The sequence below is a fragment of the Dryobates pubescens genome, chromosome 31, assembly GCF_014839835.1.
Source record: "Dryobates pubescens isolate bDryPub1 chromosome 31, bDryPub1.pri, whole genome shotgun sequence".
NCBI classification, from domain to species: Eukaryota; Metazoa; Chordata; class Aves; order Piciformes; family Picidae; genus Dryobates; species Dryobates pubescens.
This window is the reverse complement of record NC_071642.1, coordinates 187114-207620: the sequence shown is the minus strand read 5'-3', so window position 1 is coordinate 207620 and position 20507 is coordinate 187114. Positions and strand designations below refer to the sequence as shown.

Genomic DNA, 20507 nt, shown 5'->3' with positions numbered 1-20507 from the left:
TGTTGCTGTGTGAAGATGACAAGAGATGAGCAGCTGGGGTGTGTGAGGCAGGAGCTGTGGGTGCAGGGTGGGAGCACGAGTGGGGCTGTCTGTGCCTGCCTAACACTCAGGTGTGACTTTTATCCAGACCAAAGTGATGGCAATCGATGGGAAACCATCTGGAGATCAGTATCTGCCAAGCTACCTGTCCATCAGCAGCTGGTACTCACCCAGCAAGTGTCACATCCAGCTCCAGGCACCAGATAAACCTTTCCAGGTATGCTGGCTTCACAGTCCACTGTGGCAGCTGCTGCATTTCTTGGCTCAGAGTCCTTTGTTCTGACTGAATCTTTCTAGCCTCTGTTTCTGGGATCCTGGACTGTGATTGTTTCTGCACAGAAGTTGAAGTAGCTGCACTTCAGCCACCAAATAATTGGTCAGTGTGGGCTTCACAGGGTTCTAAGACAGGTACCCTTGACGCTTTGCACAGCTTCTCATGTCCTTGTTTAGGGTTTGTTCTCTCCCCAAGCAGATGCTCCCAGGGTCTGCATTTTGCTCTGCATAGAGACACTTAGATATCTCTTACCACCAGGTGGGTTTCAGACTCTTTGTATCCAAGATAAGAGCTTTTTCTTTTTTTTTTTCCTTTTATCATTACATTTCATGGAAGTTTAATGGCTAATTAATCTTTTACAAGTTTCCTGAGGTATGGAAAGGGGATTATACACTGCTAATCTGAACACATTGTTCTTGTTATAACCTGATTAGAACTAATTCTTCTGTGGGAAAGCAAGGAGTTGGATGAGCAGCTGATGTGGGAACTGTTTCCCTGCGTTGCCAACTCTTACTGGGTGTTCCAATTAGCTACATTCATTTTTTTAATGAATTGCTTCATCATTTGCACTGGGGAATTCTTAATACTTGAAGTATGTAATGTCATGGGGCACTTCTTGGCCTCTGTGGCATTCTCCTTGTGTTTAACCATTAGCATCTCATTGTGTTTTAGTCTGTGCCCCTTTGGTTTGTACCATCTGTGCCTTCTGGCATGCTAATGCTGTGGCAGTGCTGAAGAAGGCGGTTTTTCAAAGGATTTCATTGGGCTCTAACTTTGCTGTTCAGCCTTAACAGCCTTGCCTGGGCTCTGCTGTGCTTTGAATGTCAAGAGAGTCAGGACTTGCTGAGGGAATCTACTTGACATGAGTTGCTCCTCATATCCTAGGAATGAGGAAAACTGGCTCCACAGAAGGCTTATTGCTGAGCCAGACATGACCCAGCCCTGGCCTGTGACTGTCCTGGTGTCTGTGCTGCTGGGACTGGTGGTACCTGGGAGATCTTGTCTCCAGGGTATTCAGTGAGTGCCTCTGGGTGTGGAATTTCAGGGCATGAAAAGTGCAGGTGGTCTCTGTGTTGCTCTGAAGCCTGCTGTAAACATCAGCTGGGTTTACCCAGACAAAAGAAGCTCTCTTGTCATTTCTTTGTGTGCTTGACAGCTCCTTGAGTGCCAGAGCTGCAAACTGATACTGAGACTTGTCCAATTTGAAATTTTCCCTCAGATCTATCCCCAGTAATTTCATGCCACGTTGGTTGTGTTTGGATTGGTCTTTGCCATATGCAAGTAATCACCAAGTGTAATCTCAGTTCAGCTGCAGAGGCTATCAAACAAATCCCCAAGTACAGTCTCAGTCCCACTGCAGGCTATCAAACACACATCTCTTCCTATCCCCACCCCAGCTCTTCCTGCTCTGAGCTGGACTGATGAAGGGGTGTCTAAAATCCAACCAATTCTGACAGCTGCTCTGTGCCAAAACCTTAACTTTCAGGATTCCAGAGATTCCTTTATTGTTTCATTAATGCATGGAGCCCCCTGGCCCATTCTGGGGTCAGATGTGCAAGCAGTGCAGAGCTGCACACAGGCTGCTCCTGGCTGTGAAAGCAGCAGAAGTGAAGCACACTGCTCAGTGCCTGCACTTTGGGGGACTTCAGACTGAGATCCAAACAGTTCTGTGCTTTGTCAATAAAAGCTATGCCTTGTGACAGACCAGATCTTTCTTTTCTCTCTCTGGGTGCAGGTAGGCGAGGAAGCTTGGATTGCAGTGAAGTCCACGTGTCCTTGCAACTTCACTCTGCATTTTGAGGTGGCATCACGAGGCAACATTGTCCTCTCAGGACTGCAGCCCAGAGATGTCATCCAGCAGAGGAGCAAGAGGGGCACTATGCCCTTTGAGAAGAGCTCTGATATCACACACCTCCCAGGAACAGGTAGCTAGCATCAGAAATGCAGACTGCTCCCTCTGTTCAGGGAAAAACAACCTTTACACAAACCAGTGTCCTCTTTTTGATGCTTTTTAGAGGGCATAGAATAATTTTGCAGTGGGAACAAGGGACAGATGCAAGCCCTGGATGGAGAGTTCTGTTACTTGCAGTGTTTGGATGGGGCAGGAAGAGAGTGCTCTTGATACAGAAACCTTTCCTTTTAACAATGTCCTTTTTAGCACCTACCAATGCCCCTGCAGCAGAGCTTGAGGTCTGCAGGACGTTTCTCCATTTCTTGGTGGCTCACAGCATGGCTCCCCTGGGTCGTCTTCTGGTCTATTACATCAGGGAGAATGGGGAAGGGGTCACAGACAGCCTGCAGTTCACCGTGGAGTCCTCCTTTGAAAATCAGGTATGGGAACTGCGGCTCCAGAGGAAGGGCTGACAGCCTGTTGCTCCCTAGCCTTGTCTGTTGATTGGGGTGATGGGATCTCATGTGACACTCCTAGGTCACAGTAGCCCTCTCTGCAAATGAGACCAGACCAGGTGATGTTGTGGACATCAGGGTCAGAGCTGCAAAGTCCAGCTGTGTCTGTGTAGCCACTGTGGACAAGAGTGTGCACCTGCTCAAGACAGGCTTCCAGCTGACAGCCAGGCAGGTGAGGGAGGCTCAGGGCCCCGATGCCTTTTCTTGACAGTGCTGTCTGCACCTCACCTTCAGGAGACAGCCTGTACAGCTCAGGAGAGCAGGCACCTCCCTTTCCCTACAGGTTTTTCAGGAGCTTGCAGAGTATGATGTGTCTGATGCCTTGGGAGCCCCGAAGGAGGAAGGGCACTTCTGGTGGCCGGGCATGTCCTCGCGGCGCCGCAGGTCCTCTGTCTTCCCCTGGCACTGGGACATCACCAAGGATGCTCGCTTCGCCTTCACAGTAGGGAGACTCAGCCTCACTTCTCTGTGCAGTGTCTTTTGTGCTTTGCTGCTTGCAGGATAACATCCAGCTCCACAGGCTTTTGGGTTTTTCAGCCCAGAGATGTTCCTCCAGGGGTTAGGCTGAGGGCACAGACTCCCTGTCCTGCAAAGATGGGCTGGGACAGTGGGCTGGGTGGGTGTGGAAAGAGAACCAGGCTCCTGCTGCCTTTTGTGCTGGGGAGCTGTTGTCTCCTATGAATGAAGGCATTTAGGGGACAGAGCTGGCCAGTCCCTTTCTTAGGAATCCTGTGGTTTTTACTGGGAAGCTGTGTGGACAGTTTCCGTTTTGCTTGGCATTCCTGGCAGTGCAGAGCTGGTGATGCCTGGCATGGGAGCTGCCTTCTCACTGCAGCAGGAGACACTGGAAACTTTGAGGAAGGGTAAAAAGCTGTAATGTAATATTTTGGGGAGAAATGTGTAATGATGTTTCATCTGTAGCTGCCTTCTGGCTGGAGACACCCAGTGATGCTGGGCCCTGCTTCACAGAGACTTTGCAAGCAAATGAGCTTGCTCAAGCTCTGCCCACCAGGTGCCAACACTTTCTCACATCACCAGTCACTTTTGTATAAAGCTCAGGAAGATCCTCAAGGTCCAATGAAATTTAACCTGTAAATGCTGGAATATTTACCCTGTGAATGTTGGGATGGGGTTGGGAGATTCTATTCAGAGAAGTTTGTTATGGGTACATGTATAATTCTTTCTTTTTTTTCTCTTGCTGGTTTCTGTTTTGTGGTCTTCATTTTCGTTCTCTAGGAAACCGGTCTGGTTGTGATGACTGATCTGGTCAGCCTGAACCACAGGCAGAATGGGGGCATGTACACAGATGAGGCTGTGCCAGCTTTCCAGCCACATACTGGCACACTGGTGGCTACAATGCACTCTAAAATAGCACCAAGGTAACATTTCTGTGGCAGTGCATCTGGTCCAGGATACTCTGAGCTATTTCTTGTCTATTTTTTGTCTTGTTGTTTCCCACTTCCATGCCTGAAGGAAATTGCTTGGTTTAGACAAGGCAATGGTGGGGAAACTTCTATGTGCTCTTGAAGGATGTGATAGAATCACATCATAGAATGGTTTGGGTTGGAAAGGACCTTAAAGCTCATCCAGTTCCAACCCCCTGCCATGCTCAAGGCCTTGTCCAACCTGGCCATGAACACCTCCAAGCTTGGGGCCTCCACAACATCTCTGGGCAGTCTGTTCTGGTTCCTCAGCACCCTCTCGGGGAAGAATTACCTCTTTATGTCTCACCTCAGTCCAGCGTCTTCCAGTCTGAAGCCATCACCCCTTGTCCTGGCACTGCAGGGCTCTGTGCGAAGTCCTTCCCCAGCTCTCCTAGAGCCCCTTCAGGTACTGGAAGGCTGCTTTAAGGTCTCTTTGGAGCCTTCTGTTCTCCAGGCTGCACGACCCCAGCTGATGGTTGGCCCAAAATTGATGACATCTATTTTGTTTGATTTAAATTAATTCTGGCAAAATGAAAAATAATATTCTTCAAAAGCTTCAGTTGAAACTCTTTGCATCTCTTGGTTTTCTGTTCATTAGTTGCTCTTTCTCAATATTTGCAAGCTAGGCCTAAATTATGAGAGATCAAAGTAATTCCAAGAGAAAAAGCAGGAGGGGAACATCAAGCAGTGGTCGTGGTAACTGTGAGGCCACATCATGACCTCCATGCTCTATATTCTCCCTTTTGCTTTCGCTTGGGGAAAGCATTTGGCTCTTCCAAGCTCCATGGTATTTGAGGTGATATTATTTACTCTGTCTTTTTAACATTGTCTGACACTCTAAAGTCCTTGTTTGTCTCCAGTGTGTGTGAGGTGCACACACTTCATTTGGTTCATGATCATTTGGTTTATGGACAATTTTTAATGCTTCTGCACTAGCTTGAGTTGTAGTTGGTGGTGTGATCAGCACACAGATGGTAACACTGATGTCTCAGTTACTGCTGACACTGCCTCATTGAAAGAATTGATCCAAGGATTTCTTTCTTGTTCAAGCAGAGCAGAGAAGAGGAAACGAACCTTCTTCCCTGAAACATGGATTTGGCACTGCCTCAATGTCAGGTATATCCAGAGGGTTATATCCTCATTGCCTACAATGCTCTTTTACACCCACTGATGTTACCCTGGCATGTTGTGACAGTCTTTGTTGGTTTTGCTTTTCTTTGTTGCTGCTCTCCTCAGTAACCTTTCTCTGGAGCATTTTCACCTGGTCTTGCAGTGCCCTCACTCCCTCACACCCCTGTGCAGCTCACCACAGTGTCACCAGCAAAGGAGCATTGTTGGGGGAAAAAAGGAGAGGTGGTTTGGTCCAACACATTTCCAGGTTTCACTCGCTTATGGATAGGGCACATCAACAACTTAGTGACAAGCAAGCTGGGACACAGGTTTGCAGTGTGTGCTTGCTGTGAGGAGCTGCCTGTGGCATAAGCTTGCCTCACGATCAGTGCAAGCTAGGCTGCTCTTGCAGCAGGAAGGGGCTGCAAGGTATAAAGTGATGCTGCAAGTCCAGCTCTGTCCTAAAATCTTCATGTGAACCAGAATTCAGTGTACCACTGGAGAGTGAAGAGGAATGGGAAATGTTGATGAGTTCCCAGCCAAGAGCCAAGACCAGCCAAGGCCATCAGGAGTGGTGGTTTCCCTTTGCAGGAGGGAATGAGTTTGGTCTGGATTTGCGTTTGGATGCCAGGGTAATTCAGGAGTGCCAACTTCAGGCAGTGGTGCTGCTCTTCTGCCTTTCCAGCCCTGTCCTAGCATCAATTGTTGTGTGTGCTTGAGTGGGAAAACAGTCCCAGAGTAACGTGTGAGGACATGGAGGCAGAGGAGCTGCTCCTGTAAATGCTGCTGTAGCCTCACCATGCTCTTTCATCCAACACAAAAGTGTTTCCTCCAAGCCTTCATTTGCTGCCTAATAAATCCTGGCTTCCACTGCATACAGCTGGAACTAAAAAATGGATAACCACGTAACTAATGTCTCCAGAAACAGCACATCCAGGGCAATTTGAAACAATTATTTAAAGGCTTCTTCAGGTTTGCAAGTAAAGTTCATGCTCAATAAACGATGATAAATTAAATTTGACAGGAACTTGCAGCAAGAGTATTCAAATCTGTTCAATTGAGCATGAAATATGCTTTGTAGGAATACACAAAGAATTCCAGAAGTGCCTGTTTGGGCCTCAGCAAGCTGGGGCAGTTAATTATAAGTGGGAGAGTGTGGAATAAAAAAGCTGCAGATCGCATTTTCTCCACTTCATCTCATTAGAAACAACTGGGCTGAGCCTTCCTGCATTTCCACTCTCTTGAACTAGAAGAATTTCTTTTTTCCTTCTACCATTTACAATTAGAAGATACATTAAAAAAAGAAAAAGAGACAGACAAAAGCCCAATGTCGACTTCCCAACCCAGTTCTTGAAAGGTCCTGCAGCCTGGCTGGAAGGTCTGAGGGTCGGGCTGTGTGCTTTGGCCCCTGCCCAGCAGAGTAAGTGCCCTCATGTGTGAAAATCGTTAATGCTGCTTTGGGCTGAGCTCCAGCACAGAGAACATCAGCTGCAACAAACTGGCTGCTTAAAGAGGTGGGGATGCTTCCAGCTCTGGAGCTGGGACACCTCTGCTGCTGCTCGGGGCTGCAGGTACCAGCTACTCAACTCCAGCTGTGGTGACAGCTTCAAAGCTAAGGAGCTGGTGGGCTTCGGAGCAGGTTAAAAAACTTGGCGCTGTCAAACCAAGTGCAGTTCCCAGGGTCTCCACTCTCTGGTGTGAGCTGGGAGGCCACAGACATTGGCTTGCAAACTGACCCAGCTTCACAAGTCCATTCAAAGGCCCGGGGGGCTCTAGTTTTTTATCAGACCACTTGTTTGAATCCCTTTCCTTCTGCAATATAAATGCACAGAGCAGTACCTGGTAGGCTGCCTCATTCCAGTTACAAGAGTTTAGGCTCATTAAATGGTGCAGCTGATCTAGAGGATAAAAGCAGAGCTGCTTCATTGCTGGCTGTGTGGGAATAACCCTCAGCTGAAAAGCAGTGAAAACCCAGCCCTGCCCTTAGTCCTGGTGGCAGGCAGGGGTGTAAGGCAGTGTCTCCTCCTGTAAGCTCAGAGAGCTTGTCCGGAGCACCTTGCTTTCTCCTTTTCTATGCCAGCTAAAATGCACACTGCCCTCAGACATGCAGGGCCAGCAGAGTGTGGATCAAGCTCTGGGGAATAAATAAGAACTTGAGAGAAAACAACCTTAGGGTGTACTCATAACTCCACCAATCATCCTGCCAGCTGAGCCATGAAATAGCTTTTGTTCTTGCTTTAGAGAAAATGTTTTCTGTTCAGGCAAGGCCAAAGCTGCTTTGCAGGAGGGAAATAGCAAAGTCTACAGAAGAAAATGGAATTTCTGTTATTATAAAGCACAGAAGAAGGATAGCAGGTTTATGCTACCCTGTTGTGGTATGCACAGGAAAGAGAAATACTCAGAACAGAAATTTGATTTTTAATAATTAGTTTCCTTATTCCTTCCTTCCTTACTGAAATAAAATTATGGGTTTGGAAATTTTATGAGCCAGGCGTTCCAAGAACCAGCCAACCAAAGTGCTTCTGTATCAAAACATGCTCCTCAGGACCAGCAGTGCTGAACTTGTCTGGAAAACATCTCCTTTGCTCTTATGTTGAAGCAGAGTCTTCCAGGTGTCAATGTATACAGGACAGTGGGTTCCAGCAAAAGTTCCTGCTGCGTGAGATAAATTATTGCTGAACAGTTCTTGCCAGGACCTCTGTCAAAGATCTTTGCTGCCTTTTCCCCTCTCCTTCTGGCTTTCCCCCCTTCTTCCTCCCTCTTGCTTTTCTTTCTTTTCCTTCTTTCTTTTCATACTTGGTGCAGACATTTGCCCCTAAGCAAAGTGACTCTACAGTGACTGCAAATGCCTGTAAAGCTTTTAATCCAGTAAGAATTTGTACATTAGACTTTGTTTTGCTTAAGCAGCCACTTGCTGTTCTGCTCCTTAGAAACGTGCCTAGATCTCAAAGAGCCTGCTGGTAAACACTGAGATGTTTCTCAGCTGCTGTTCAGAGCAGACACAGCTGCTCTCCTGTAAGTTTGGATGTGGAGAGAATTCCTCAAAGTGTTTGGCTCCATGTGCTTTAGTTCCATTCCAAAGTATTTCATTAATCTGATCACTCCAAATTATTCCCTCTTCTGTTTGGCAGTAATGTATCAGGAGAAGCACAGCTGCGTGTGGAGGTGCCAGACTCCATCACTACCTGGATTACTGAAGCTGTGGGGCTGTCTGAAGAGAAGGGGTTGGGCATTGCCAGGCAAACAGAACTGAAGACATTTAAACCTTTCTTCATTGATTTTACCTTGCCATACCATGTCATCCGGGGAGAGCAGACCAAAATCCCACTGACTGTCTACAATTACTTAGCTGTCTGTGTGGAGGTAACAGCCCTCTCTAGTCCTGTCACTAAGTTACCGGGTGCTGTGTTATCATTGGGCTTCCCTGTGCCATCTACAAGTTAGAGTGGATAAAGGATAGGGCTAAAGTAGTGATAAGCTCAGCTTGAATCCTTTGAGCAAGATAAAAATTCTGCTTTTCAACATGAATAAATCTCATTGCTTTGTTTGCATCTGGCTTGGGACACTTGTAGGAGTCTGAAGTGTCTTGTGACACCTCAGAAGTGCAAACACTAAAGAATGGAGGGAAGATGATTAGGAAGCTTGTGCTGAACCACAGAGAAGAATTTCCTTCATGTGGTGTTTTTCCCAAGAAATCCTGTCCCTAGGTGTTTGCTTATCAGAGACACTGCCTGCCTGCGCTGGTAGCATTTTGAGCCGGCTCTGGCTGCAGGCCAGGCTGCTAGGTGGGCAGGTTGCTGGGTCTGCAGAAGGAAGGGTCCCTGCATGCCAGGATGCTCTGCAGCACCATGTGGGTTTCAGATTTTTTGTGTATTTTGATTGGGTTTGCAGCTTTAATTTGTGACCGTTTTTACAGGTCCATGTGAAGATTTCTGTTCCAAAAGGCATAAAGTTCGTGGGGCACCCTGGGAAGCATCATCTGACCAGAAAGAAGTGCGTGGCCCCTGGGGAAGCTAAACCCACCTCTGTCGTTCTGTCCTTCAGTGAGCTTGGACTGAGCAACATCACTGGTAGTATAGAAATAAAACCAGCTGGCTGCCTGTTGGCCTTGTGCAAGTGTTTCTTCTGATTCCTCTTTTAGAAGGAAATTCCCACGTCCCTAGTACTCCAGAATGGAATCCTTTATTCCCTTTTCTGCTAGCTTAGATTTTCCACTTCATTTGTTTCTTAGAAACTGCCTCTGCAGTGTACTGCACTAAGGAGTCTCTGTCAACAAGCTGCAGGAGGGTCTTTAGTCACCAGTTCTCCTGCTGTGTGGTGTCTAACGTGTGGGTCTGTTACATCTCCCTGAGATCAGAGAGGATTTTTCAACAAGAAAATTACAAATTCTGTTCCTCTTTCAAGCAAATAACCACAGGAAAATTTGTGCAACACTGAAAACTAGGAAAGAGTTTCACTGTTGCCCACTGATGGTCCAAATACTGCCCAGGTTTAGATGTGACCATTCAAATGCAGAGCAAAGGTAACGAGAGAGAGCTGCAGTTGCAAACCACTGTTGTTAGTAGTTGTCCAGTTTAGATCTTCACTTGAAGATCTTCCATCTCAAAGCCTCTGCTTCTTTTCCTTTCTGCTCCTTAGCAAAAGCTTTTGCTTATGGTGGAACCAGCTGCTGCCAGGAGGGGATGCAGACCCTGAAGAATGTCAAACACCTGGAGGACAACGACATGGACAGAAGGACCCCAGTGGGAGTGGATTATGTTCGCAGTAGTGTTATCATTGAGGTAAGAAAAGAGGAATTTGAGTAATAATTCAGGGGGGGAAAAATAAGTGCTTGGGTAAATCACACAGAAGCTTTGAGTTAGTTAATCAAATGTGAACAGGTTTATAAGAGTCTTCAAGTTGGTTTCTGGTCTGTTTCCATGATGGGATGTGAGTGCAGTGGGGCATGTGTACAGAAAGAGCCCAGCTGCTCCTCAGTACTGTTCAGAAGAAAAAGGGATAGACATTTTATCAGATAAACTTGGCTCTGTTAATCTAAGCAATATGCTTAGGCCTTCTGTTCTCTGCAACTACCTGAAAGGAGGTTGGAGTGAGGTGGGTCTGGGTCTCTTCCTCCCAAGTAGCAAGTGACAGGATGAGAGGGAACAGCCTCAAGTTGCACCAGAGGAGGTGTGGGTTGGACATGAGGAATAATTTCTTCCCTGGAAGGGTTGTCAAGCCCTGGCCCAGGCTGCCCAAGGGTAGTGGTGGAGTCCCCGTTCCTCGAGGGGTTTCAAAGCTGGGTAGGTGTGGTGCTGGGGGACATAGTCTAGCAGTGGTCTTGGGTTAATGGCTGGACTTAAAAGGGCTTCTCCAGCCAAAGAGGTTTCATGATTCTGTGCTGGGGTATGAGATGGGCTGGCAGTGGTTAGCATCTCTCTAGCTAACACAATACAGGGTAGTCACCTTTCTGCAGAGGATAGAGACCCCACTACAGCAGCAGAGAGTTATTTCTGTATATGTAAGCAAACCTGAGTGGCTGTTACTGCTAATCCAAGCACTGTCTTTAATGTCTGGATTTCTGTTTTCCTATAGCCAGAGGGACTGTCCAGAGAATATACCTACAGTGTGTTCTTCTGCCCAAATGGTGAGTCCATGATTCAAATATTCAGCCTGTTTGCTTTAGTTATAAATAGAACCATATAGCTGCATCCCTTGGAAAAGAAACCCCAAAAAACAAACCCCAAAATCTTTGTTTCCATGTCTCTGATGAGTGATGGTGTGTAGGAGGAATTTTTGAATGGAGTCTTTCTTACCTGGCTGGCTAGTTATGAATTTGCTGTGCCTGCCCAAGTGATTTCTGGAAAAGGTAATGCAACTCCTGTACTTTGTAAACAGCTGCAGTATTCAGCACTGTGGACAGTAACTGGGGCTGCACTGTGTCTGCAGCTGATGTTTTCACATTCAGTCTGGAATCAGAGGGTCCTTTCTGCCTGAGATTTGGATAGCTCAGAGCTGGCTCCAGCAGCTGAACAGAGATGCTTTTGACTACTAGATTAGAAATTAAAAAATCACTTACAGACTTCATAAGAAATCCAGCTGAGCAGTGTGAATTGAGGGATCTCCTCCATTGGAAAGGAGAGAAATAGAAAATGGGAAGAAATAGCCACATAAATATTCACAGTTTAAGAGAAGCTGGGAGAAAGAACCTTAGGAAAGGTTTGTTTAAAGTGTAGCAGGTAACTACGGGTTGTTTTTGAAACATGAGCTGAGCTCCCATTCTTACCACATGCTCTTCTCTTTCTGACTAGAGAAAATCCACATCTCTACCCCCAACAAGTATGAGTACCAGTATGTGCAGAAACCTGCCCAGATGACACACTTTGACATTGCTGTGAAAGCTCACAATGATGCTCACCTGGCCCTGTCCTCTGGGCCACATGACATGGCAGAGATAACTGAGATTGTTATTGGTGGACATCAGAACACCAAAACGTGGATTTCCATCAGCAAAATGGGCGAGCCAGTGGCCAGCAGGGACACAGCTGGCATCCTCTCCTGGGATGAATTCCGCAGCTTCTGGATCAGCTGGGAAAATGGGATTATCCAGGTAATGAATTTACCTGTGTAATGGTCTGGAAGTCTCTTTGCTGTCTTTAATGGGGGTTGAGCACACGTGGCAGGATGTCATGAGGCAGCTGCAGGAGGTGACAGCTTCACTCCTGTTGCTGCTCCTGTCTGAAGCCCTGGTCAGGCTGTTTTCATCTATCTGCTTGCCATGTTATGTTCCCAAGACCTTCAGTGCTTTTAGTGCTAAGTGAGATGGAGGCCTTAGAGGTCAAGCCTGTGGAATTCTTGTGACATTTCCTTGGATTGTTTTGTGAGAGAGCAAGAGAAAGCTGCTGCTCCATGATGCTTTCTGGTGCAGACATCACATTGGGTTGGGCAGGTGACGTTGTACCTATGAGCTCTTGGGACTGCATGGTTCTGTTGTTCCTTTCAGGTTGGCCATGGTACTCGGGTGCTAAATGAGTCTGTTATTGTGGAGTGGAGAGCCCCCAGGCAGCTCGAGGTGAAGTACATTGGCTTTTCCACAGGCTGGGGGTCAATGGGAGAGTTTAAAATTTGGAGAAAAGAAGAGGCTGATGAAAATCACAATGAAGCATTTACTCTTGGAGTTCCCCACAACATAATTCCAGGATCAGAAAGAGCTACAGCTTCAATAATAGGTATCAATTCTGAGGAGGTATCACTAGGTACCAGTTATCAAACAGGAAGAGCTACTCCAGCTGTTGCTTCTGAGCAGTACCTGGACACCAGCTAAGATAGTGGTGGGCAGTTATAAAGATGTGTGCTGCTTAATTCCAGGACAAATAATTGGGGCGTGGGGGGGGAGGGCTGTCCTTTGTTTGAACCATGTTTGAGTTGAAAGTGACTTCAAGTAGGTACTATTTGAGGGTTGCACAGAGGCACTGGCAATTAGAATTCATAATATTCATTTCATCATTATCACCCATGGTACTTGCTGTGTTCTAAACTGGGGAGTCATGGATAGCCAGACTCTGAAATGTGTGTGGTGCTTCTGTTGCCAGCAAGAGCCTGAATGGCTGAGAGTTAGCATTTGAAGGACTTCCAGCTGCTGACAGAGTTCATTTAAGCTGACTGTGTAGAAATGAGTGTGGTCAGGTGGGGCTTAATCATAAGACACCCAAAGGAAGAGAGAATTAAAGTGTGAAGAGATGCCTCTTGTTCAAACAGGAGATGTGATGGGTCCTACACTGAACAACCTGGACAGTCTGCTGCGCTTGCCCTTTGGATGTGGGGAGCAGAACATGATCCACTTTGCTCCTAATGTTTTTGTCCTGAAATATCTGCAGAAAACCAAACAACTCAGTCACGAGGTGGAGACTGAAGCTACAGATTACCTTGTTCAAGGTAGCTCATGCTTAGCACTTAGAGGAGAAAAGGCTTCTAAGGCAGAAGAGAGCTTTACCAGTGCCACATTGTCCTTTCCGCTCAAGTGTCCCAAGTAAGGCATCCTCATGGGATGGCCTCACAAGTCAACAGATTTTGACTGCAAGATATTTTCCCTTGCTATGCTGCCTATGTTTGCCCTAGCTTATTAATTATGCTTATTAATTGATAGTTTTGTTGGTTTGGTGTGTTTATGGGTTGGGTTTGGGGTTTTTGCGTTTGGGTGTTTTTTGGTGGGTTTTGTTGTTGTTTGTGGGTTTGGGGATTTTTGGGGTTGTTTTTTGTTAGGTTGTTGGTTTTTTTTTCTTTCTATGTTTAAACATTTCAGTCTCAAGGAGAAATGAACATAGTGAAAATCTGTACCTTTAGGCTTTACTCTTATTTAAAAATTGACTCTCTGGTGCTTTAGTCACTGAATGCTCTTCTCTGAACTTTCTGTTTTTAACAGTATTTATACCTGAAAGCAAAAGTTAGTGCCCAGGGTAGTTAACCTAGAGCCACATAACAAAGGCTTTCATCTGCTTTTCAGTGTTCTCTCCTGTCTCACTGAAGAGCCCAATGCAATCCAGCTCTTTTATGGACAACAGTCCAACAGCCTCAGCAGTTGTTTGGGAAGAGCCACATGCAGAGGAGTTTTATAACCAAATACAATTCTCAGAACAAGTTAAGAATTCTGGGTCATCCTTGTTTTAATGAACTCTAAGGGACAAAGCTGTCTTGTGTATGAGTCAGACAATAGTCATGTCATGAAATCAGAGGTGACAGGATTAGGTGGCTCGCCTCTGACAAGATAAATATAAAATGCAGTGTGTCAGAGATCTCTTTGGCTCAGCAGCAAAAGCCCAGTGCTGCTTCCTCTGCCTGGCTGCAGCCACTTCACTTGTGAGTTTTGTGTGTGCTGAGAGCATAAGGACAGAGGGAGTTTTTTTAATAGCCTGGGTCAGGGTTTCCTTTCCAGTATCATTTGCTTTAGTTTCTTTTCATGACTCTGCAAACCTGCCAGCTTTATGGCTACAAACTCTGCCTCCTAATTAACCCTTACAAAAGAAATCCTGAAGAGTTTTAAGCTTTTCAGGGTTTGTTGAAGCCCTGTACAGCATGAGGTTTAGATGGGAAAGGCTCTTTGCTCACTCTGGAAGGCTGTTGTGACTTGCCAAGCCAGAAGGCTCATTCATCATTTAGTCATCTGTCATAAAGTGCTGATACCCCACAGTTCCCAGATATTTCCTGATCTTGAGAAGTGGTCTGAGCTAAACTAGTCAGTAACTGTACTACCTCCCTACAATGCAGTTGTGCAGAAGCAGGTGAACAGCTGGAAACTGGACAGGTGAACCTCTGCAGCCTTCTGACCACTCCTTGCAGTGCTTGGACTCACTCAATCCCAGCATGGTGGGGATTAGAAGGGACCCCTGGAGATCATCCAGTCCAACTCCCCTGCTGTGGGATCGCCTTCCACTAGTGCCAGATGGGCTGTGTCTTCACTCACTTTGCATGCTTGGTTTTCTGTGAGGATTTCTGGGTTCCCCCAATGCTTTGTGACTTGCAGGCTACCAGCGGCAGCTGACCTACAAGAGACAGGATGGGTCCTACAGTGCTTTTGGAGAGAGGGACTCCTCAGGCAGCATGTGGTGAGTGGCTCTTTAAAACAGAGAAAATCTAGTGTTTGCTAAATGGGGAAAGTACACCAGTGGCAAGGAAAGAGGAGTCATTTTCCAGCTTCCACCATGGTACCACACAGCAGAAAACAGAAACAATGCTCAGGGACTATGGACTTGCTGATTCAGTGCTGCTGAGTGCTCAGGCTGTGCTGGTAGGTGTATTGTAAATGTTTCCAGATTCAGGGGCAGTTAACGGGGGGGCGGGGGGGGGGCACATCTACTCATATGCCCAAGCTTTAGGCACAGATGCTATAAGTCAAGGATCATGTATGGTCTGCTGGAATTGGAGTAGCAATCTCTGAGGCATTTAAGCATTTAATTCCACTAGGGAATGGAACTCCACCTGAAGCATGTACAGAGAAACCTGCTTCTCTAGAAGTGGCAGAGACTTCTGCCAGGGTAGGAAAAAAATGCACATCAAAACCAACCCCAAAAAACCCCAAAGAAGTCTTTATCCCAAGTGCTTTATACCCCCTCTTGGGTGGAATGGAATGATATGGATTCATGCCCTGAGAACTGATGAGCAGGACCTTGCAGAGTCACTATGAGAGCCAGAAATCATCCAGCTGAGGAGTTAGCTCATCCTACTGACCTCTCTTGTAGAAGACCATGGCCTCTAGGGTGGGACCTTGCATCCCCTCTACCCTGTTAGCTGCCAGCAATGGTTCAGGTGTAGCAGATTCTTGTCTTCATTCATTTGCTTGTGTTGTCATTTGGCTTCTTCATCTGCTCTGCATTTTGCTTTAAACTGACTTTCTTCATGAGCTCATCTGAGGGGAAGGACCACTTCTGTGATGCCATATCTGAGATAGTAAACTTTTATCTCAGATCTGGCATCTTTCAGTCCCTTGGTGTGAAATATGGTGACACAGAATTACTTAACACTTGAAACATCCCCTGCCAGGCAGTGTGCTTTCTACCCTCCCATTCCTTAGGGGCTTGTAAAGTGAATGAGTCAATCTCCCAGAGCTGGCAGGGCTCACACTTGCTGCATGTCAGAGGCTTATAATTCCAAAAAACACTTCTGTAGCTTTATTAAGCCCTTAATTCTCTGTCAAGTCTAACACAGCCTCAGACTTTAGCACTGGGGCTGGATTAGTTGAGACAGTAACAAAATTGGGAAAATGACTCTTTACAAATAATTCCATAAGGAATTGATTCATAAGTTAAAAGCTTTAATAACTTGGGTAGCAGATGAGCACCTCTAAGGGGAACTGAACTCAGAGTGTGCCATAACTAAGGCAAAGCTGTCTTCCAGCTACACTTTCCAATGTGACTCCACTTTTATCCAGGAGCATGGGCAGTGCTCAGATTTTTTCAGCACCAGGAATGTCTTTAACAGTGTTCAGTGTTTCCCCAACAAGATTTTTACAGCTTGTGCTCTCTCGGAATGTTGCTCTCCCCTTACTGATGCATCATTCTGAATTTTTCTCAGTAAAAATGCTAAATTCATATTTACAGGCTAACAGCTTTTGTCCTCAAGTCCTTTGCCCAGTCTCGAGGGTTTATTTTCATTGATCCAAAAGAACTGACAGCTGCCAAAGACTGGATCATCCAGCATCAGAAAGAGGATGGCTCTTTTCCTGCTATGGGCAGGATACTAAACAAGGACATTCAGGTAAAAACTGTACAGACTCCACATGATGCAATAGGTGCATTTCTAAAGCTATTTTCAAAGCATGAAGCGGCGTGGTTTCCTTATGCCTCATGACTTGCACCAGAGAGGTTGGAGTAGTGGGGAGAACCAGAAGAACTTGAGTGAAACCAATCTCTTGGAGCATGCTTGGGAGCTGTCAGGTCTTTCAAAACCTTTCAGAGCCAAGTCTTGGAGTGTTTTAGTGTGTTTCAGCTATCTCTTGGGAAGGAAGGGACAGTGCTGGATTGGTTCCCAAAGTTCATGCTCCTTATCTACAAATGAGAAGAAGTTCTGTGATGCCGCAGCTTCTTTGATAGCCAGGACATGTTCTTTGCCTTGCTTCATGAATCTTTTATCCAGCATCCTTTCCTCTAGTTTTCATGCAGTGGTCTGTGTCTGTTGTCCTCCAGGGTGGAATCCATGGTAAGATCTCCCTGACAGCTTACGTGGTTGCATCTCTTCTGGAGACAGGTGTAACTTCTGAGGTAACACAACCTTGGCTGAAAAGCTCTGCTGCATTCTCCACTTGCTCTTCAGCAGCTGAGGGAAGGAGCAGTGGAGGGCAAGGAGGTCTGCACAGGTTGAATGGGAAGGTTAACACAGCAGGCACCATGGGTGCTGCCCAGGAGGCACTGTGGGTGCTGCAGCATGTCTTGGTGATCTGTACCCAGATAAAAGGGTTGCCCATTGGGGCAAAACCTGGAGAGACTTCAAAACAGGCAGTGCAAGCAGCAGTATTTGTTTGGAGTCACAGAATCTTGGTGGCATCTCTGTAGCACTTGAAGAGTTGAGCCCATGCTGCTGCTGCAAGCAGATAGCCCCTAGCCCCCAGTTCTTGTTGGAATGGAAGGCCTTCAAGCTTATTAAATTAAAACTAGAATTCCTCCAATGCTCTCAGAGCCACTTTGTGCCTCCCCTCAGCAGAGTCCCCCTCTGAGAAAGGATGTGATGATCTCTCAGGCTTCTGTGTGGCAAGGCAGCATTTCTGGCTTTTGAGGTGAACTTTCTGTGGATCTAAAGGTTTTCTGAGAGGAGATCTGCAAGTGTTCCTAATGATCCTAGCTAGGAAATGAGGAAGGGGAAGGCTAGTGCCACAGGGAAATCAAAGGAAACTGAATTACATCAAATCCAATTAAATTGTTTCTATAAATTATGAGAGCCACGTTCCTACATGATGAGGTCATTGAGGGAGTTAATAAAACATGTTTGTTGGCTGCAGGGACCCCTGGGAACCTTGGCCTTTATTATCCTCTGGCATCTGCCAGACGCTCCAGAGTGTCAGGAGCACAATCAGACACAAAGTGGCCAGCTTGCTTCTGCTCTCTGCAGCTGCTGCCTTGCAGGGCCATGTGCTATCATCAGCTTCAGGGGGGAAAATGCATCTCAGTGTTACTCTAGAACATTGCTGCTATCACAGAGAGTTAGGGGCTGGAAGGGACCTTGAAAGATCATCTAATCCATCTCCCCTGCCAGAGCAGGATCTGCTATGCTGCCTGCTCCTTTCTTTGGGTTTGTGCTGCCTGGCTTCTCAGAGAGGGAAGGTGCCAATGCTGCTCTGCAGAGAGCCAAATGCCTCTTTCCTGGCTGGGGGTTTAATGGAATAAAGTGATTCTTGCTGCTTCCCCTGAAATACAGGAAGAAAGAAGGGCTGTTGACAAAGCAAAACTCTTCTTGGAGTCCAACTTGTATTCAGCAACAGACCCCTACACAACTGCCCTGACTGCATATGCCCTGACACTGCTGCGCAGCCCCTCAGCGGCCCTGGCGCTGCGCAAGATGAACAGCTTGGCCATCACCCAAGGTATGGTGCTGCTGGCAGCCCCTGTGCTGACAGGCCTCTTGCAGGAGCGAGCAAAAAGCCCTTGCAGCTTGCATGACATGTTTGAATCTCTGGAGGGCAGAGGGGCTGAGGTGAGTGCTTCCTACAGCACTGTTTGACTTGGGAGTCAAAAGTTTTCCGGCTCCTCTGTAGAGGGCCAGCACCTTGGTTCCCTGAATGCAGCTGATGCCGAAGGGAGGCAGGTTCCCCAGAGGCTCTGCTGTGCCTTTCCTGTCAGAGTGACAGTTTTCCTTGGAACACAGCTCGTTCCTTGATGTATGTTTTATTCCAAGAACTAACTGATGTGTCATGCTGAGCCATCTTTGTAGTTGCAATGGGAGCCTCTTGCCCAGAGGATGCTTGTCCAAAAGCAGGGACAGTGCAGTTCAGGCCGTGAGTCTGGTCTCTGAGTCAATGCAAAAGTAGAATTTGATTCCTCCCATACACAGGGGCTCTGCAGCCCTGCTGCAATAACCTGCATGTCCCTCTGCCCTGTCGTTCCAGATGGGTCCACGCACTGGAGCCTGACAGGCACTCTCGTTACCGATGAAGATACCTTCATGGGGTTCAATGATGGTCTCTCTCAGTCAGGTACTTGCACTGCAAAGCAGATGAGGGAACAGTGAAGTAGAGATAAAGGTTATTTATTGTGTGAAGGAATGAGCTTACGTTGGAAGCAGAGATCTCTTTGGAAGGTGATGAATCTTGGCGCAGACATCAGACATCTTTTTAACTTCATTTTTCTCTTCCTGTGTTTACTTCTACAATGCTTAAAATGAAAAAATGAGACACCCCCCCCCAAGTTTGTTGCCTAGATTTTCACTTATAGATGGTATTTTAATTATCAGGTAGTTTTGTAATTGGCTTTTTTGCTTCCTCTCTTTCAGTTGTTTCTGCAGAAGTGGAAATGACATCTTACGCGCTTCTGACGTACACGCTCCTCGGAGACGTGGCCTCTGCGCTGCCGGTGGTGAAGTGGCTTTCACAGCAAAGGAATGCACTTGGGGGGTTCTCATCCACTCAGGTGGGCAGCCTCTGGAGGAGGCAGTTCCCGTGCATGCAGAACCCCTTGATTCAGGAATGGGCAGTGCAGAGTTTCCATCTAGAGTCTAGGCAGAAACTGTCTGTGTCCTGCTGAGAAGAAAAACTTCCCAGTTCTCTTTGCTGCTCTCTTCTCAAACTGATGATTTGAGAGGAGCTTAGGCTTTGTCCTCACAGATGACAGGAAAATTGGACAAAACCTGATACTGCTTTTGCTATCTGAGTTAATAAGGAAGATTGTGCTGATGTCTGTACAGCAGTGCTTGCTTTTAAGTTTACTGTGCTCCTGTATTCTTCACCACTCTGATCACCCCTCTTGTGATCCCTAGGACACATGTGTAGCCCTGCAGGCTCTGGCAGAATATGCCATCCTTTCTTATGTTGGAGGAGTCAACCTGACCGTTTCTCTGGCTTCTACTAATCTAGACTACCAGGAGACCTTTGAGCTTAACAAGATGAATAAGAAAGTCCTCCAGACAGCAGTGGTAGGTGCCTTTGTGGTTGTGTAGCCACACTCTGTAAGTGCCCTGTGTGAGCTGGGCTCAGGATCGCAGCGCGGAACACTTCAGTAATGGTAAAAGCACAACTTGGGTGCTGAGATCTTGGGACTTTCAGGGGGTTTCTGGCTGAGTTCTGACATGAACTGGTGCCTGAGGCTTATTTTGGGTGCTACTTGGTTTTACCCTTGTTAGGTGCAGGTGGCTGAAGAGAGTAAGCCATACTGCCTGCACTTCTCCAGCCTCCTTTATAGCCAGAGAGATTTTGTACAGACTAAAGCTAAAATGGATGTTTGTTTCCATTCTGAGTGCCATGTCTTGTCTGGTTCTTAACTGTGGATTCTCTCCAGATCCCCAGTATTCCAACAGGGCTGTTTGTGAGTGCCAAAGGCGAAGGCTGCTGTCTGATGCAGGTAAAGTTGCCATGAGGCTAAGGGAAGCATGTCAGCAGAGCTCTAAACCTTCATAATCCATTTGCTGGGAGGGCAGAGCTGCACTTTGAATTCCTCCCACAGTAATTATAGGTGGTGGTGTTGCTTTAATTCATAGAAGTAGATGTGATTGTACTGGAGTGAATTTGCTCTGGCACAGTTCTACCTCTGTGTAACTGTGTGGTAAAGCCCCCTTTGCCCGTGTCCCTCAATCACCTC

The 20507-nt window shown here is 46.7% G+C and overlaps 1 protein-coding gene across 1 annotated transcript in view; it reads left to right on the top strand.

Moving 5' to 3' along the window:
* The window catches only part of CPAMD8 (C3 and PZP like alpha-2-macroglobulin domain containing 8), a 43635-nt gene that overhangs the window by 9543 nt on the left and 13585 nt on the right, over window positions 1-20507 (top strand). Inside the window, exons 13-34 of the mRNA XM_054175424.1 lie at window positions 128-256; window positions 2049-2238; window positions 2472-2644; window positions 2742-2891; window positions 3003-3161; window positions 3956-4098; window positions 5197-5259; window positions 8385-8616; window positions 9170-9323; window positions 9892-10034; window positions 10828-10879; window positions 11544-11842; window positions 12236-12461; window positions 12991-13167; window positions 14753-14834; window positions 16326-16482; window positions 16911-16985; window positions 18136-18301; window positions 18824-18910; window positions 19207-19343; window positions 19690-19845; window positions 20208-20270. Of these exons, the coding sequence (XP_054031399.1) occupies window positions 128-256; window positions 2049-2238; window positions 2472-2644; window positions 2742-2891; window positions 3003-3161; window positions 3956-4098; window positions 5197-5259; window positions 8385-8616; window positions 9170-9323; window positions 9892-10034; window positions 10828-10879; window positions 11544-11842; window positions 12236-12461; window positions 12991-13167; window positions 14753-14834; window positions 16326-16482; window positions 16911-16985; window positions 18136-18301; window positions 18824-18910; window positions 19207-19343; window positions 19690-19845; window positions 20208-20270 (3213 nt within the window). The remainder of the gene's footprint in view (window positions 1-127; window positions 257-2048; window positions 2239-2471; window positions 2645-2741; window positions 2892-3002; window positions 3162-3955; window positions 4099-5196; window positions 5260-8384; window positions 8617-9169; window positions 9324-9891; window positions 10035-10827; window positions 10880-11543; window positions 11843-12235; window positions 12462-12990; window positions 13168-14752; window positions 14835-16325; window positions 16483-16910; window positions 16986-18135; window positions 18302-18823; window positions 18911-19206; window positions 19344-19689; window positions 19846-20207; window positions 20271-20507) is intronic.